Source organism: Mus caroli, unplaced genomic scaffold, assembly GCF_978045245.1.
Source record: "Mus caroli unplaced genomic scaffold, Mus_caroli_1 scaffold_8, whole genome shotgun sequence".
NCBI lineage: Eukaryota > Metazoa > Chordata > Mammalia > Rodentia > Muridae > Mus > Mus caroli.
In genome coordinates, this window is record NW_028227263.1 from 31388042 (window position 1) to 31406176 (window position 18135).

At 39.1% G+C, this 18135-nt stretch overlaps 1 protein-coding gene across 2 annotated transcripts; it reads left to right on the forward strand.

Annotated features, from left to right (window-relative positions):
* The first annotated feature begins 1852 nt into the window (after nt 1-1852).
* Nucleotides 1853-13669, forward strand: Cyp2r1 (cytochrome P450 family 2 subfamily R member 1). Of its 2 annotated transcripts, none has more exons than XM_021167530.2 (5): nt 1853-2126; nt 8640-8781; nt 10004-10636; nt 11282-11611; nt 12923-13669. In XM_021167530.2, the coding sequence occupies exons 1-5, from the start codon at nt 1902-1904 to the stop codon at nt 13096-13098; spliced, it is 1506 nt and encodes a 501-aa protein (XP_021023189.1). In that variant the 5' UTR covers nt 1853-1901; the 3' UTR covers nt 13099-13669. The 2 variants fall into 2 exon arrangements, with proteins under 2 accessions (XP_021023189.1, XP_085697514.1); XM_085841388.1 differs by having other exon boundaries at nt 10547-10636.
* The last annotated feature ends 4466 nt before the right edge of the window (nt 13670-18135 follow it).

The window sequence follows — 18135 nt, forward strand, 5'->3', positions numbered from 1 at the left end:
TCTACAACCTAATTACCTCTTAAAGATCCCAACAACAGGGTCATATTGGACACTAAGCCTCAACCTGAGTTTTGGTGACAACCATATTGAAACCATAACAGTTCCCAAATCTCAATGGATCACAAACTATCCTTTTGTCTGTGGTGACTATTATCACTCTGTACACAGAAATGGCAAAGTCCCAATATGGTGTCCATATTTCTTCAAGAATTCATCCCACTTTGTATAGGAAAAACAGAATCTTCATGGTGAAACAGTGAAACTCTACCCTTCTAAACACCCCTGTGGTAATAAAAGCTATAGAAAACAGTACTGATCAGTGTCTTTTATTCCAAGAGTAAACTCTGTGAGACAGAATGAAAGGAAGAGTGCAGTGAATGTTGCTGAGCACTAGCAAAATAAATGGCTCAAGAGGAGGCTCAGGCTTCAGTTATTCATTAGCTCTTACTCCTTAAAGGTCAGTGGGGGAGATGTACATTAGTGCTGTTAATCAGATAGGCTGTACTGGGAGAGTCTGCACTCCCTACTAAGGTAGCAGGGAAAGAAGAAATAATTCCTTAACACAAATTGGAGAGTATTCCTGGAATTGAAATTAATCTGTTTTAAAATAAACAATGGAAGGGACTTCCTCCTGAATGGAGTACCTGTATTGTACAGCAGCTGCAGCCAAACTAGATACTTCAAGCCTTAAAATGATGTGAGAGAAGAAGGTAGGGCTGATATCAAGTATGTAGTAGGCAATGAATGCTCCTGCTCCTTCACCGTTACTGTTTTCCCAAGGGCAACCTCAATATCCATCCTGTGAAACTGAAGGCTTAGTTTAGTAATAACATCTCACCATTATTTTTCTAACCTACTAGATTAATAATAAAATTAAGGAATATCTCAAGATAAAATATCAAGCATTTCAACAGTAGGTGGGTTGTCTATGGATGGAGATCCTGAAAAACACTGTAGGAACTTTGTTATTCTTTTCCAGCCAAGTATCTTCGATGTATAAGACACATGCACTGTGCAGGCACTTAATAAATAGTTGCATGAATAAAACTTAAGGTAACGAGAACTATTGAACTTTTGCCAGTGCTGAATCATAATCAGAGGGCAGGTTGTCAGGAGTCTCAAGTCCTGCTGATCCTGTGTTGCAAGCAATTGCCCAATAGAAAACAGGAATGTGGGCTGAACTAACGTTATAAAATCAGTGCCTCTGCCTCAGTAGGAGACAGAAAACCTGAATAGTTAGTGCTATCCCTGAAGAGAGGCCTCTGAGATTATAAATAAGAAATCAATGGGGGCTTGGGGGTACAGAGAAGGGTGAAAAGATAGGTGACCAGAACTAATCAGAATCCTCAAAGGGTTCACCGAGAAATAGCTCATAACAAACAGTGAAATTGCAGATAGAGTGAAGCAAAATACAATGAGGTTATTTCCTTTTCCTCTCGATATGCGGACTCGCTAATGGAAGTGCTGGTTATTACCAGACTCGGTTAAAGAATGCAGTTCTAATCTCTTCCCTATCCTTAGACTGAAAATAAACAGACCAGGCAACGTTAGACACTCTTTAAGGACAGACGTCCAGAGAGCTAAGATGCACCGAGCCCAGAGAGCGAAGTTCACATGACCAACCTACTGACAACATTCCGGAGAAGGGCCCTAGGGCTCCGTGCCCGTTATGCGGTCCTCACCTAGAGCCAAGCCAAACCCAAAGGTTTGCAAACGGACTCTGAGCAAAGCAGATCTGGAGCTGGCTAACCCAAAGGACCCTGAGCCCACACTGAATGAACCAATGGCCGTAGAGATAAGGCGGGCCGTCGAGGCGCCGGGCCAATGGGAGTGCGGCAGGGCTGGTGGGTGCGCCCCTGCCTCCTCGCTCCAGACTGGTTCGTAGCCCAAGCCCGGGGCCGATGTTGGAGCTACCCGGAGCCCGGGCGTGCGCTGGGGCGCTCGCGGGCGCTCTCCTGCTGCTGATCTTCGTGCTGGTGGTCCGCCAGCTGCTGAGGCAGAGGCGACCGGCGGGCTTCCCCCCGGGTCCTCCGCGGCTGCCATTTGTCGGCAACATCTGCTCCCTGGCCTTGTCGGCCGATCTTCCCCACGTCTACATGAGGAAGCAGAGCCGGGTGTATGGCGAGGTAGGCCTCGACGCGGACCTTCCTCTCGTCAGAAGCAGCAGCCAGGGACCACTCGAGCGAAGCCGGCTTCGAGGGCCGCGCCTCCTACCGGAAGCCGCCTCACCAATACCACGCCAGAGGCGCTTTGGCTTGAGTTTCCCGCCCACAGACCAGCATGTGCTTCTGCGCTTGCGCTGTGTGGCCTGTACTCTCTGGAGATGCCAGCCCATAAGCTGCCACTGACAGAAACTTCTCGGCCCGTAGGCCCTGAGCTTGAGGGAAAAATCAAGATGCAGTGAGTTTCTAGGACAGTTAGTGGTCAGTATTGTAGGCTGCTGATTAAACCATTTTTTAAAAGATTTAACGCTAAGAATTAAAATTGCCCATTAATTTTCTGAACCCTCAATTTTCCTCATCAGAGTAATTAGAATGATACCCAAAAGCAGTAAGAAGCTACCCAACTGTATTGCCTACTATATATGATTTTGGTTACTATGTGTGATAAATATCTTCATTTAGTAGTGTTAGGGATTGACCGTAGGGTTTGGCAAGGTAAGTGTTCTACCACTGAAACACACAGCCAGTATAATAGAAATGTATTATGCCTCCAAATTTAAAATTATCTTTAAACCAGTTGATTTGAAATGGTTTCTCATTGAATAGGAAATTAAAATTTTTATATAAATATTTGAACTGAAAGGAATTATTTACTATGAATATTCATATAGAACAAGTAATGTAAGTCTGTACGTTAAGATAAAATTAAAATTAAGTGTTTGGAAGACTCATTAAGGAATAGGTTGATTCGATTCAATTAATTAGAATTTGGCGTAAATAATTTTGTTTCTGGTACACTGAGGAAACTGCATTGTTTACAGTGATGACCATTTACTGCACATCAGATAAGCCTGACCTGTGCTGATAGCTTCAAAGTTGCAAGGAGCAAAACTGAAAAGGATATATCTATTTCAGAGTAAACATTGTATTGCAAGGCTTAGTAACCACCAAACATTAACTCTTTATAAACTACTGCTGCATTTGATCTTTATTCTAGCTATAAAACAACCCTGAAGATTTCCATTATCTTAGAGATATTTCCCAATTTTTGACAGTTTTAAAATTAGTATAAATTGTTAAAATACGAACCATTTTTTGTAGAGTAGAAGGAGACTGTTATTTCAGAAAGGTTATAGGAAACAGTTCATAGAAGTTTTTTTTTTCTTTTTTTTTTTACTTTTTTCTTTTTTCCTTTTTTTTTTTATTATTCTCATTCCATTAGTTTACATCTCAAATAATATCCCACTTTCCAGTTACCCCCTCCACCAACACCTCAGCCCATGTTATCCCATTCCTGGTTACTCCACTGCCACCACCACCCCCTCCACATCTGTCCTCCCCACTCTTTTTTGCCTGTATGAGAGTGCTCTCCCACCCATCCACACTTTCCTGCCCCACCTCTCCAGCATCCCCCAACTCTGGGGCATCAAACCTCCCTGGGACCAAGGGCCTCCCTTCCTATTGCTGTCAGGCAAGGCCATCTTCTGCTACAAATGTATCTGAAGCCATGGATCCCTCCAGGTACACTCCTTAGTTGGAGGTCTAGACTCTGGGAGAACTGGGTGGTCAGGCCAGCCTATGTTGTTCTTCAAATGGGATTGCAATCCCCCTGAGCTCCTCCAGTCCTTCTGCCAGCTCCCCCACCAGGTTCCCTGAGTTCAGTCTGATAGTTGGCTCCAAGCATTCACATCTGTATTGGTCAGTTGCTGGCCGGACCGCCCCAGGAACTGCCACACTTAGTTTCTTTCCACAAGTGCCTCTTGAGCACAGCAACAGTGTTGGGTTTGGTATCTGCAGACTTGATGTATCCCCAGGTGAGGCCATTCCCCGATTAGCCCTTCCTTCAGTCTCTGTTCTGTTTTTTGTCCCAGTTCTTCCTTTGGACAGGAACATTTCTGGGTTAAAAAAAACTTTGAGATAGGTAGGTAGCCCCATCCCTCAACCAGGGGCTGTGCATATCTACTGGAGGTGGTCTCCACAGGTTCTATATCCCCCTTCTCTGCACTTTATGGCTAAAGTCAATCCTGCTGGGTCCTGGGAGCCTCCAGTGGGTGTCTCCAGTTTCTCATCCCCTCTGCTCCCTATTTTTATTCAAATCCTGATCCTCTGTACCTCTCTCATGTCTCCTCCAGATTCTTATACTGTCACCATATTCTCTCCTCCTCCTTTCTCCCTCGCTTGCCCCCCTCTCCTTCCATCTCCCACAATTGTCCTGTTCCCCCCTCAATGCAGAACTGTAGCATCCACCCCCTGGTCTTCCTTCTTTGTAGGCTGCATATGGTCTGTAGGTTGTATCATAGGCCTTGTGAGCTTTTGGCTTAGTATCCACTTATTAGTAAGTACATACTATGTGTGTTCTTTTGTGTCTGGGTTACCTCACTCAGGATGATATTTTCTAGTTCCATCCATTTGCCTGTGAATTTCATGAAGTCATTGTTTTTAATAGCTGAGTAGTACTCCATTGTGTAAATGTACCACATTGTCTCTGGAATCTACCTTCTTGAGTTCTTTGTATATTTTGGATATTAGCCCTCTATTAGATATAGGATTGGTAAAGATCTTTTCCCAACCTGTGGGTTGCCATTTTGTCCTATTGACAGTGCCCCTTGCTTTACAGAAGCTTTTCAGTTTTATGAGGTCCCATTTGTCGATTGTTGCTCTTAAAGCATACGCCATTGGTATTCTGTTCGAAAGTTTTCCCCTGTGCTCAAGTGTTTGAGGCTCTTCCCCACTTTCTCTTCTATTTAGATTCAGTGTATCTGGTTTTATGTGGAGGTCCTTGATCCACTTGGACTTGAGCTTTGTGCAAGGAGATAGGTATGGATCAATTTGCATTCTTCTACATGAAGACCACCAGTTGATCCAGCAGCACCATTTGTTGAAAATGCTGTCTTTTTTCCACTAGATAGTTTTAGCTTCTTTGTCAAAGATCAAGTAACCATAGGTGTGTGGGTTCATTTCTGGGCTTCCAATTCTATTTCATTGATCTATTTGCCTGTTTCTGTACAATACCATGTAGTTTGTATCACTATTGCTCTATAGTATAGCTTGAGGTCAAGGATATTGATTCCCCTAGAAGTTTTTTTTATTGTTGAGAATATCATGGGTTTTTTGTTATTTCAAATGAATTTGAGAATTGCTCTTTCTAAGTCTGAAGAATTGAGTTGGAGATTACATTGATATGTAGATTGCTTTTGGTAAGATGACCACTTTTACTATATTAATCCTGCCAATCCATGAGCATTGGCCATCTTTCCATCTTCTGAGGTCATCTTCAATTTCTTTTTTCAGAGACTTGAAGTTCTTGTCATACAGATCTTTCACTTAGCTTGGGATTGGGTCCAACACCTGGTCTCTGCTCCCGACTGGCACAAATGGGAACCAGAAGGTGCTGGGTCTCTGGCCTGGTGAGAAATTTGCTTCCCAGTAGGGTGGGTCTTGGAGCAGGGTTTAAGGTCCCACCTGTGAAGGTGGACTTGGCTGAATTATCCAGGGGAAGTGGGAAAATCAAGCTGCAATTGGGCTGTGTGCTGTGTGGGATCTGATCCAGCTCGGGGTCTCTGCTCCTGGCCCGCACAGGTGGGAACCAGAAGGCACTCGGGTCTCTGGGCAGAGAATCTGCTTCCTCCCAGGAGTTGTTTTTCTTTTATCTCCCTTTTAAATTTGAGATATGTAGTCAAATAAAAAATAAATAAATCTGAACTCTAAAATAACTTCTACTTTTGTGCACTCTGAGTTTAATTCTTTATAATTTTCTAAAGGAAAACAGCAGTGCCCACAATTCATATTCATTTTAAGCAATCTTATATAGAAATGTGCAGCAGCATAAATTGCCATTTCCTTGGAGAATCATTCTTGATTGTTTTAGCTTCTGCTATGATTAGATTCTTAATGTAGATTTTGAGCAGCATTCCATAGCTAGCAAAGTTGATATAAGTGGATTTGTCAGACTTTTTCAGGCAATACACTTAAAGGCAATAAAGATAATTATTTTGCATTACAGCAAACAGAATTGGCAGTTTATTCATTTATCTTATGGCAAACTTTTATTGAGAACTTATTCAAGGCACTGAGTGGGGTTCTGTGGAGAATTTAAGAATGAAAAAAGGTCTTTTTAAAGCTATTTATAATTTAGAAGCCAGGCAGATGAAAATGTTTCAGGTTCAAACTAGTATCAAGTTAATGTCATGGAAGGTTATATATAAGCTGTGATGGCTCGGAGTAAAGGGAATAAAAATGTATATAAAATAAAAAAATACTGCATACAATAAGGTCTCTAAAGATTTGATACAGTTTGGATAGTATGATAATCAAGGAAGGCATTCCAGATGAGAAAACATGACCAAAAGGTTAAAAATATAACAGTCACTTATCAGCAGTAACACTATGTACATTTATTTGTTTGTTGTTAGTTCTTAGCCAATGGTGTTGTAATAATATTCTTAAATATGTTTCTGCCAAAATTTGTTAATTCAGCACAATGCACCAATTGTTATCATATGCCATGAACTATCATGTGTGCTGGCAATATAGTAGTGAACAAAATAGAGATCTCTGTCTCTAGGTAGCATACATTTTATTTGTGGAAAGACATATAAAATAAGTATAAGTAAATTATATATTTTATGGGGTACAACAAAAGCTAAACTCGATTAATGAAAATGGGCAGTACTATAGTGCTGAATTTTAAGTTAGTAAATCAGTAAATCTGTTGTGCCTTCATACTAACATAATTTTCTTTATTATTTTTTATGGGATATTTTATTAGCTAAGACTTCCTGTTTTCTTATGAAGCAAAATGTACCATGATTAAATGTGCCTTAGTTGTTTGAACAAAGATGAGGCTCATCCCAGTATTTTATCTGTAAGAAGCTCAATTCCTAAGAGGTTAGTGATAAGGATTTTGGGGGGCTTTTCATGGGTTACTAGGCCTTTACAGGAGCTTAGTTAAAATACAGTTCAAGAGGAGTGACTTTGTAAGTGAACCTGAGGTGACCATATGGTGTCTTGCCTAGTTTTATTGTTAACTTGACTCAACCTAGAGACACCTGGGAAAAGGGAATCTCAATTGAAGAATTGTCTCAATCAGTTTATTCCAGATTATCAAGAGAGATCGTCTTGATTGAGGATTGATGTGGGAGGGCTCAGTACACTGTGGCTAGGGCACAATCCCTAGTGTGCTGCTTGATTTAAGGTCAGCTTGACACAATCATTTTGGAAGAGGGAACCTCAATTGAGAAGAAGTCCCTGCCAGATTGGCCTGTGGGCAAGCCTGTGGTACATTTTCTTGATTGATTATTGATGTTAGAGGACTGAGATCACTGTGGGCAGTGCCAACCCGGGGCTGGTGGTCCTGGGTGCTATAAGAATGCAGGTAGAACAAGCCAAGAAAACCAAACCAGTAAGCAACAGTCCTCCGTAACCTCTGCATCAGTTCCTGCCTGTAAGATCCTTCTCTGGTGGCATTCCTGCTCTGATTTTCTTTAATGATGTATTGAGGTATGGAAGTGAAACATGCAATAAACTCTTTTCTCTACAAGTTGCTTTTAGTTATGGTGTTTTATCACAGCAATAGAAACCCATCTAAGAAATCTGGAATGTGTGTGTGTGTGTGTTTGTGTTTTGTGTGTGTGTGTGTGTGTGTCCTGTATAACAAAGCAAGAGATAGAGCCAGAGATTGAGCCAATAAGCAGAATTCCTCCATGGTTACTGTTTCCAGATTTCTGCCCTGACTTCCATTTTGATTGACTGTGATCTGGAAGTATAAGTGAAATAAACGATTTTCTCCCCTAAGTTGTTTTTGGTCATGGTGTTTATCATAGCAAAAAAACATCAAACTTGAACATGTGACAAACAACTCCAGTAAGGTATAGGATGCATTGTTCTACTTTATTTTTCCCTTGGCTAAATGATATCTACCTATGTATACATGTTGATTATCATACCTCTAAAGTTAGTCTCCCTTAGAACTTGGTATTTAGAAAGGTGAATACAATTGATATTTGCTTAAACTTCAAAGCTGTCTTTTGGATTTCTGAATCCTCTCCCCTCACTTCAAGCTGGTATAATAATAGATAGATGGTGTTAGTCATTCATTTGCCTTGGAAGTAAAATGAGATTTCTACATAATGAATATTTTGAGATGGGATGAATCCTAATAGAGTATCTAAATCAAATATATTTTCTGTGGCAGTACTCATGTCCAAAAAGTTTATTTTGTCTATCACATTAAAGCTATTTAATGGCAAACAAAGTAGAATACAGACTTCCTATGTCTAGTACTCTTTTCAACATACCTTATATGATGATTCAAGGCATGGAGTATTATAATTAATCATGCTGTCTAAACATTGTCAAGTAATAAATCCTTATGTTTTTAGAGAAGTAGCAAATATTAAAAGGGATAGGGTCACATGTGGATTCTATCGTGGTTTCTCTGTACATTTTGCTATTTGAATGTTGTTTTTCTTCTCAAAGATTTTCAGTTTAGATCTTGGAGGCATATCAACTGTGGTTCTAAATGGCTATGATGTAGTAAAGGAATGCCTTGTTCATCAAAGTGAAATTTTTGCAGATAGACCATGCCTTCCTTTGTTCATGAAGATGACAAAAATGGGAGGTATGTTTATTTTCAACTATTCAGTGAGACTATTTTATGTCACATTCCTTATTTTAAATAATATTAGTATAGACAGATGATTGTTTTGTACTTTGTGAAACCTGGATTTAAGGAGCCATCAGACTGCATTCAATAATGTTTTAGACCACTGCATGCTAGTTTTATTGCTATTCAGTTCTAAGAAACGTAAGTAATTTTTCAAGAATTAGTGCTTGATATGTACTCAAACAGTTTAGGGGTACACACACACACCATGAATCAGAAGTTTTCCTTTTGATGACAAATCTTGAGTACTTAATGACTGACTAGCATGTCCAGTCTTACAGAAACTAAACAGATTTTCTTAGCTACTCATCACTATGCTGTATAAATGGTAAGCTGTAGAATTTATACAAAGGATGGGCATTCTATAGGGTTTAATAATGATCAGATTTTTATGACTACATATTCAACAAGGGAGAAATGCTAAAAGTTGACAAAATCAAGGAGAAAGTGGCAACAATAAAGTATTTCAAAGTAGAATATTGACATCAGGAACAACTGGAATCTGATTTTTTTTTTAACTAATGGTGTTCTGAATTCTTTAATGGACCTCCACACTTACTTTCGAAGAACTTAGTATCTTGTTTAAATAATCTAAACATCAAGTAATAATAACATTAGCAAACTTTGAATTCATGTTTTATTTTTAATTACATGAACATTTCTACTACTTTGACAATTAAGGCTACTCTTACCTTTGTCATTGTTAGGTATCATATGCCTTTACCAGAAAGAAACTTGAACTGTAAAAATCTAGTTTCTTTCAGACAGTAACTTCTGGTTTGGGAACATATGCTTAGTCCAAAATTAAATTTTACCATAGGACATAAAACCATTTGTCTTTTATAACTTATGTCTATGAGAAAAGTTGAGTGATAGATTTGTGAAAGCCATAGTTCATCTGTGTTCAATTACATAAGACTAGACAGTTTATTGTGGTAAAAGAATGAGAATTATAGGTCTTTTCTGCCAGTCCTTTCTTGAGGAATAGAGACCCACTTTATCGAATGTCCTGTGGCTTTTGAGTACCACCAACTAGGACCCAATCATGTACTTAGATAATTGGGGGTTAAATCACTGACTACCCATCTTTGAATTTTTCCTTTCTGTTTTTTATTCCACAACATCTTAAGTACAGAGAAGTATGAATTACACAATATTTTTAATACGTTTCTTTTAGGCTTACTCAATTCCAGATATGGCAGAGGATGGATTGATCACAGAAGGTTGGCTGTTAACAGCTTTCATTATTTTGGAAGTGGCCAAAAATCTTTTGAATCTAAAATTTTAGAAGAAACTTGGTCTTTAATTGATGCTATTGAAACATACAAAGGTGGACCTTTTGACCTCAAGCAACTGATAACAAATGCTGTTTCAAACATAACTAACCTTATCCTTTTTGGAGAACGATTCACTTATGAAGACACTGATTTTCAGCACATGATTGAATTATTTAGTGAGAATGTGGAACTAGCTGCCAGTGCTCCAGTCTTCCTTTATAATGCATTTCCATGGATTGGCATCTTACCTTTTGGGAAACATCAAAGACTATTTAGAAATGCAGATGTGGTCTATGATTTCCTCTCCAGACTTATTGAAAAAGCTGCAGCCAATAGAAAGCCTCAATTACCTCACCATTTTGTTGATGCCTATTTAGATGAGATGGATCAAGGTCAAAATGATCCTTTATCTACATTTTCCAAAGAGAATCTAATTTTTTCAGTGGGTGAACTCATCATTGCTGGAACTGAAACTACAACCAATGTGCTCCGCTGGGCAATTCTTTTCATGGCCCTTTATCCTAATATTCAAGGTAAGGATACCCTTGACCTCCTGGTGTCTTCTGAAATATAGGGCTCGTGTGTACTCTAGAGTCTTTGGCCATGTATAAAGCAGTTTTAGGAACTCCAACTGTGCTAATCATGAAGGAAAATATTTCAGAATTAGAGTTTTTAAATCTAATATTTTAATGCAGATTTAAAGAAGAAGGAAGGAAGAAATAAAGGAAATAAAAATCATCTGAAGGGTATTATCTTTATAGAATGACAGTATCTTTAAAAAAAACTTAAAAATGGATCTTAATATTCATATTTTATAAAAATAACAGGCTGAGTATGTGGAAGCTGCAAAGCTGAGATATAGACACTGTTTTTTTCTTCTTTAGGTCTAATGTTTCATTATTTTACTTGCTGATAGTAACACTACTCTGATTCTAGACTGATCATACATTTATTCATAATCCTTTTTTGACCTTACCCAGAGTGTTGGTTATTACTAAGATATGGGGGGGGGGGTTATAATTAATTCATGTAAGTACCAGATGGTGAAAAATTCAAATCTAGATAAACCCATATTCTGTTGATTTATTGGGGTTTATCATTTGTTTTACCCCAAAGAGAAATAAATTTACATATAATTTCACTAATTACATAATAAATTTAACATGTTTCTCTGACAGGACAAGTTCATAAAGAGATTGATTTAATTATGGGCCACAACAGGAGACCTTCTTGGGAATACAAATGCAAAATGCCTTATACTGAAGCAGTTTTACATGAAGTTTTAAGATTCTGTAATATAGTTCCACTGGGGATTTTCCATGCAACTTCTGAAGATGCAGTTGTACGTGGCTATTCCATTCCTAAAGGCACAACAGTCATTACAAATCTTTATTCTGTTCACTTTGATGAAAAATACTGGAAAGACCCAGACATGTTCTATCCTGAGCGATTTCTGGACAGCAATGGATATTTTACTAAAAAGGAAGCTTTGATTCCTTTTTCTCTAGGTAAGAAAACATTCACAAGTATATAATTTTAAAGTATAACAATGATATATTATTAATAGCATCTCAATTTGAAGCAACCTGTTCTAGAGTAGACAATTCTGAGTACATAGCATTAATTTTTTTTTAGTATTTTTTCTTTTTATTGAAAGTAGTTTTTTTCTCACATAACAAAACTTAATCGCAATTTCCCTCTCCTCTTCCCTGTTCCTCTCCATCTCCCCTCCCATCAAATTCAGTCCCTTTGTGTCTCTCATTAGAAAACAAACAGGCTTCTATTGGATAATAATAAAATATAGCAAAGTAAAATATAATAAAACAAAACCTGTCACATCATAGTTGAGTAAACAATTGCAGAGTTGGAAAGGAGCCCAGAGAAGGCACAAGAATCATATACCCAGGAATCCCATAAAAACACTTAACTGGAAGCCATGAGATATGTGTGTGTGTGTGTGTGCGCGCGCGCACATACATGCAGAGGACTTAGTGCAGACCCATGCAGGCCTTGTGCATGCTCAGTCTTTGTGTTCATATGAGTTTTGATCATATTTGTTTAGAGTGCATTCTTTCCTTGGTGTCCTCCATCCCTAGTCATATATAACATTAAGTCTTACAGGAGAGAATGGTTTCATTAGAGTGATGAACAGCTGTTTCTATTCAAAACATATCTCAGTTAATTAAATAAAGCTAAAGTTGTTGAGAAGGTGCAACTGGCTGGTTCCTTCCAAAACTTTTTAGCTTGTGAATTTAGAGGTTTTTGCCAAACTTGTAGAGAGAAAATTCAGGAACAAGTATGAGAAACTGAAATGTATAGAAAGGAAAGGAAAAACAAGACAACCTCAAGTAAAGCTAGAGTCTAGCTCTCGTGCCTTCTAGTTTATTATGTCATCTCCAACTAGAAAATACTACTTCTGCTATGAAATAAAACATGAATCACAGAACTTGGAAGATGAACTACATCTTTATCACTGAGTAAAGTATCCAGTAGGTCAGTTGAAATGGGCTTCCCTTGGATCAATAAAAACAAAATGTCATACCTCAAAGACCTTCTATAGTCTGCCATATGCTCTATTGCATTATGCAGAGAATTCAGAGATGGAATCAAAAATTTTAATGCCCATGATCTGATAAAAGGAAATAAAGGAATATGTTTCTTCAATGAAGTGATAGTTTCTAATCTTTGAGATTTGAGAAACTCCTCTCATAATACAGTATCTTCTAACACACTTTAATTTCTCAGCTTCCTGAATGCCACCCAAATATCAGATATTAATTTTAGTAAATGATTTTTAAACATTTGCCTTTTCTGTTCAGGGAGAAGACATTGTCTTGGAGAACAGCTGGCTCGAATGGAAATGTTCTTGTTTTTTACATCATTACTTCAGCAATTTCATTTGCATTTTCCACATGAACTAGTTCCAAATCTGAAACCCAGGTTGGGCATGACATTACAACCCCAGCCCTACCTCATCTGTGCAGAAAAACGCTGAAAGTGCAAAATGTATTAGAGAATAACCTTGTTGAATCAATAATGGTGTTTGGGCCAAAGCCACATTTTTATAAAGCCAAGTAAACACAAATACACTGTTTAAAATAGTACTAGAGCAATAACAAGCATTAATTATGTTTTTTTTAAACTTCCATGAATTCTTATTGTAGATTGAAGAGCACAAATGTATAGGTGTTATGAAGACACTTAGAAGGGCTATGGATGCTCTAAACAAAGCTCTTGCTAGGATAAGGTTCTTCTCATCTGTCTCCATCCTAAGGTACTTTACTCCCTAACTAACACCCTTAATGGTGAGGTGTATTCCACCACACATACACATATAAAAAATAATAGAAATAGTCTTTTTTAAAAGTAGGAAGAACATGTATTTAACTTTAAATTGTATTATCTGGTAAAAATTTCCTAGTTCGGTGGTTCAAATTAGGAGTTTTTGGTATCTGATGTATTAAGATATTTCTAGTTCCAAGGGAAAGAAAATCCTGGGCAAACATACCAACAAATGGAAATTTAGAGGTAATATGAAAGGATTAAAGTTGGGATAGCATAGATGATTCATGATTTAATTATTTATTTACATCCTGATCAAAACTTCTCTCTCCTCTCTTCCAGTCCCTTCCTCTAACCTCACCTTTTCTCCATCACTCCACTTGCCCTTCTTCTCAAGAAAAGGAAGGCCTAGGAGTCAGACCAAGCCCCTGCTCCCACTTTAGGAGTCCCAAATGAAGAGCCAGCTGCACAACTGTTACATATGTACAGACAGCATAGGTCCATCCCATGCCGGCTCTCTCATAGAAAGTTCAGTCTGTGAGCAGCTATGGTCCCAGGTTAGTTGATTCTGCAGGTTTTCTTGTGGTGCCCCCCCCCCCACTCCTTTAATCCTTCCTCCAGCTCTTCTGCGGGATTCCCCAAGCTCCACTTAATGTTTTCCTGTGGGTATCTTCATCAGTTTCTATCAGTTTCTGGGTGAAGCTTCTCTGATGACAGTTATGCTAGGCTCCTGTATCCAAGTATAGCAGGATATCATTAATAGTGTGAGGACTGGGCTTCCTCTCATGGCATGGATCTCAAGCTGGGCCAGTCATTGGTTGACCCTTTCCTCAAATTCTGTTCCATCTTTACTTCTGTGTGTCTTGTAGGCAGGAAAAAATTGTGTGTCTAAGGTTTTGTGGCCCTGGGAATTTCCATTTGTCCTAAGATTTTGTTCCAGTGATGCTCCCCCAACCCCCATCCAGTTATCTCTCCCAGTATACTCTCCCTCCATCCTCCCCCTCACCACACCCCTCCTGTGCCCATCCCCTCTCTCACCTAGTCCCCTCCCTACATCCTCCTCTGATGTCTAATCTATTTTCCCTTCTCTGTGAGGGTCCCACCTTGGACCCTCTTTGTTACTTAGCTTCTTTGAGTCTTTGTTTTGTAGCATGGCTATCCTTTACTTTAGTAGCTAATATTCACTAATGAGTTGAGTACATACCAGGTATGTCTTTCTGGGTCTGGGACAGGATGATTTTTTTCTAGTTCCATCCATTTGCCTGCAGACTTCATGATGTCCTTGTTTTTAATAGCTGAGTAATACTCCATTGTGTAAATGTACCACCTTTTCTTTATCTGTTCCTCAGTTGAGAGATATCAAGGTTGTTTCCAAATATTACAAGTAAGGCTACTATAAGTAAGGCTACTATCAACATAGTTTACCAAATGTCTTTGTGGTATGGTGGAGCTTCCTTTGAGAATATGACCAGGAGTGGTATAGCTGAGTATTCCCAGTTTTCTGAGAAACTGTAAATTTTATTTCCAAAGTAGATGTACAAGTTTGCACTCCCACCAGCAATAGAGAAGTGTTCTTCTTGCTCTACATCCTCACTAGCATGAACTGTCACTTGAGGTTTTGATCTTAGCCATTCTCACAGGTGTAAGATGGAATCTCAGAGTTATTTTGATTTGTATTTTCCTGATGACCAAGAATTTTGAACATTTCTTTATGAACTTCTCAGCTATTAGAGATTCCTCTATCAAGAATTGCAGGTGCAGGCAAAAGGAAAGAGGTGCACGGGTCCGGTCCCGCTGGGGTCTCCTCTGGGACTGATCAGGATGGTGAATGTCAACAGCCCAAAAGAAACACACCAAACTGAGAGTCTTGTCAAAGCAGGAACTCAACTTTATGGCATCAGACTCTCCCTTATATAAGTTTGGAACATAGGGAGGAGGATTTTTGGTGGATTAAGATGATGTAGGAATCAAATAACCCCATTAAAAATGGGGCTCAGAGCTAAAAAAAAGAATTCTCACCTGAGGAATACCGAATGGCTGAGAAACACCTGAAAAAAAATGTTCAGCATCCTTAATCATCAGGGAAATGCAAATCAAACCAACCCTGAGATTCCATCTCACACCAGTCAGAATGGCTAAGGTCAAAAATTCAGGTGACAGCAGATGCTGGCGAGGATGTGGAGAAAGAGGAACACTCCTCCACTGTTGGTGGGATTACAAGCTTGTACAACCACTCTGGAAATCAGTCTGGCGGTTTCTCAGAAAATTGGACATGGTACTACCGGAGGATCCCGCAATACCTCTCCTGGGCATATATCCAGAAGATGTTTCAAATTGTAAGAAAGAAACATGCTCCGCTATGTTCATAGCAGCCTTATTTATAATAGCCAGAAGCTGGAAAGAACCCAGATGCCCCTCAACAGAGGAATGGATACAAAAACTGTGGTACATTTACACAATGGAGTACTACTCAGCTATTAAAAAGAATGAATTTATGAAATTCCTAGGCAAATGGTTGGACCTGGAGGGCATTATCCTGAGTGAGGTAACCCAATCACAAAAGAACTCAAAAATGATATGTACTCACTGATAAGTGGATATTAGCCCAGAAACTTAGAATACCCAAGATATAAGTTACAATTTGCAAAACACATGAAACTCAAGAATGAAGACCAAAGTGTGGACACTTTGCCCCTTCTTAGAATTGGGAACAAAACACCCATGGAAGGAGTTACAGAGACAAAGTTTGGAGCTGAGACAAAAGGATGGACCATCTAGAGACTGCCATATCCAGGGATCCATCCCATAATCAGCCTCCAAACGCTGACACCATTGCATACACTAGTAAGATTTTGCTGAAAGGACCCAGATATAGCTATCTCTTGTGAGACTACGCCAGGGCCTAGCAAACACAGAAGTGGATGCTCACAGTCAACTATTGGATAGGTCACAGGGCCCCTAATGGAGGAGCTAGAGAAAGTACCGGAGGAGCTAAAGGGATCTGCAGCCCTATAGGTGGAACAACATTATGAACTAACCAGTACCCCGGAGCTCTTGACTCTAGCTGCATATGTATCAAAAGATGGCCTAGTCGGCCATCACTGGAAAGAGAGGCCCATTGGACTTGCAAACTTAATATGCCCCAGTACAGGGGAACGCCAGGGCCAAAAAATGGGAGTGGGTGGGTAGGGGAGTGGGGGGGAGGGTATGGGGGACTTTTGGGATAGCATTGGAAATGTAAATGAGGAAAATACCTAATTAAAAAAAAAAGAACAGAAAAAAAAAAAGATGTAGGAGGCGGGGAAGGGTGACAGAGGGTATGGAGTGACTGACAGGGCCAATGGCAAAGCTCTACATCAGCAACAGCTGGGCAGAGGTGGGGCTAAACAGGTCTTACTGAGTCACCCCATATGGAAGTGACTAATGCAGGTCTCAAAACTCCAGCTAAGCTTGGGTTTGTCCTCAAGGCCCAAACCAGGGCCAAAATGGGCCCAACAAAGAATTCTGTGTAATCTGTACCCCATTTTTAGTTGGGTTATCAGGTTTGTTAATGTCTAGTTTCTTGAGTTTTTTAATATATATTTTGGATGTCACCCTCTGTCTGATATGGAGTTAGTGAAACTCTTTCCCATTTTGCAGGTTGCCATTTTGTCCTTTGACTGTGTCATTTACCTTGCAGAAGCTTTTCAGTTTCATGAGGTCTCTTTTTTTATCTTAGTACCTATGCTGTTGGTGTTCTTTTCAGGAAATAGTCTCCTGTGCCAATGCATTCACATCTATTTCCCATATTCTCTTCTATCAGATTTAGTGTATCTGGTTTTACATTGAGGTCTTTGGTCCACTTGGACTTGAGTTTTGTGCAGAGTGATTGATATGAATCTATTTTCATTCTTCTGCATGCATACATCCATTTGGACCAGCACCATTTGTTGAAGATGTGCTTTGTTTTTTGTTTGTTTGTTTGTTTTTTCTTTTGCATTGCATATAGCTTTGACTTCTTTGTCAAAAATCAAGTATCCATAGATGTGTAGATTGACTTCTGGTTCTTCAGTTTGGTTCCATTGATCAATATGCCTGTTTTTATGCCAGTGCAATGAAGTTTTTATTACTGTTGCACTGTAGTACAGCTTGAAATTAGGGATGGTGATACTTCCAGAAGTTCTTTTATTGTACAGAATTGTTTAGTTATCCTGGGTTTTTTATTTTTCCATATGAAGTTGAGTATTGTTCTTTAAAGGTCTGTAAAGATTTGTGTTGGAATTTTAATAGGAATCATGTTGAATCTGTATATTGCTTTTGGTAGGATGGCCATTTTTATTTATGTTAATCATACTGATCCATAAGTATGGGAGATCTTTCCATCTTCTGATATCTTCTCCAATTTTTTTCTTCAAAGACTTGAAGTTCTTGTCATACAGGTGTTTCACTTCCTTGGTTAGAGTTACAATATTATTTGTGGCTAGTGTGTTGTTTCCCTAATTTCTTTCTCAGCCAAGTTATTGTTTGTATATGAGAGGGCTACTGAATTTTTTAAAAGTTTATATCCAGGTGCTTATCCGCTGGTGGAGTTTGGGTGGCGGGATCACTCATGTATACTATCATTTTCAAATAGCAATACTTTGCCTTCTTCCTTTCCAGTTTGTATCCTTTTGATTTCCTTTAGCTGTCTTATTTATTGCTGTAGCTAAAACTTCATGTTCTATATTGAATAAATATGGAGAGTGGTCAGCCTTCTCTTGTCCCTGATTTT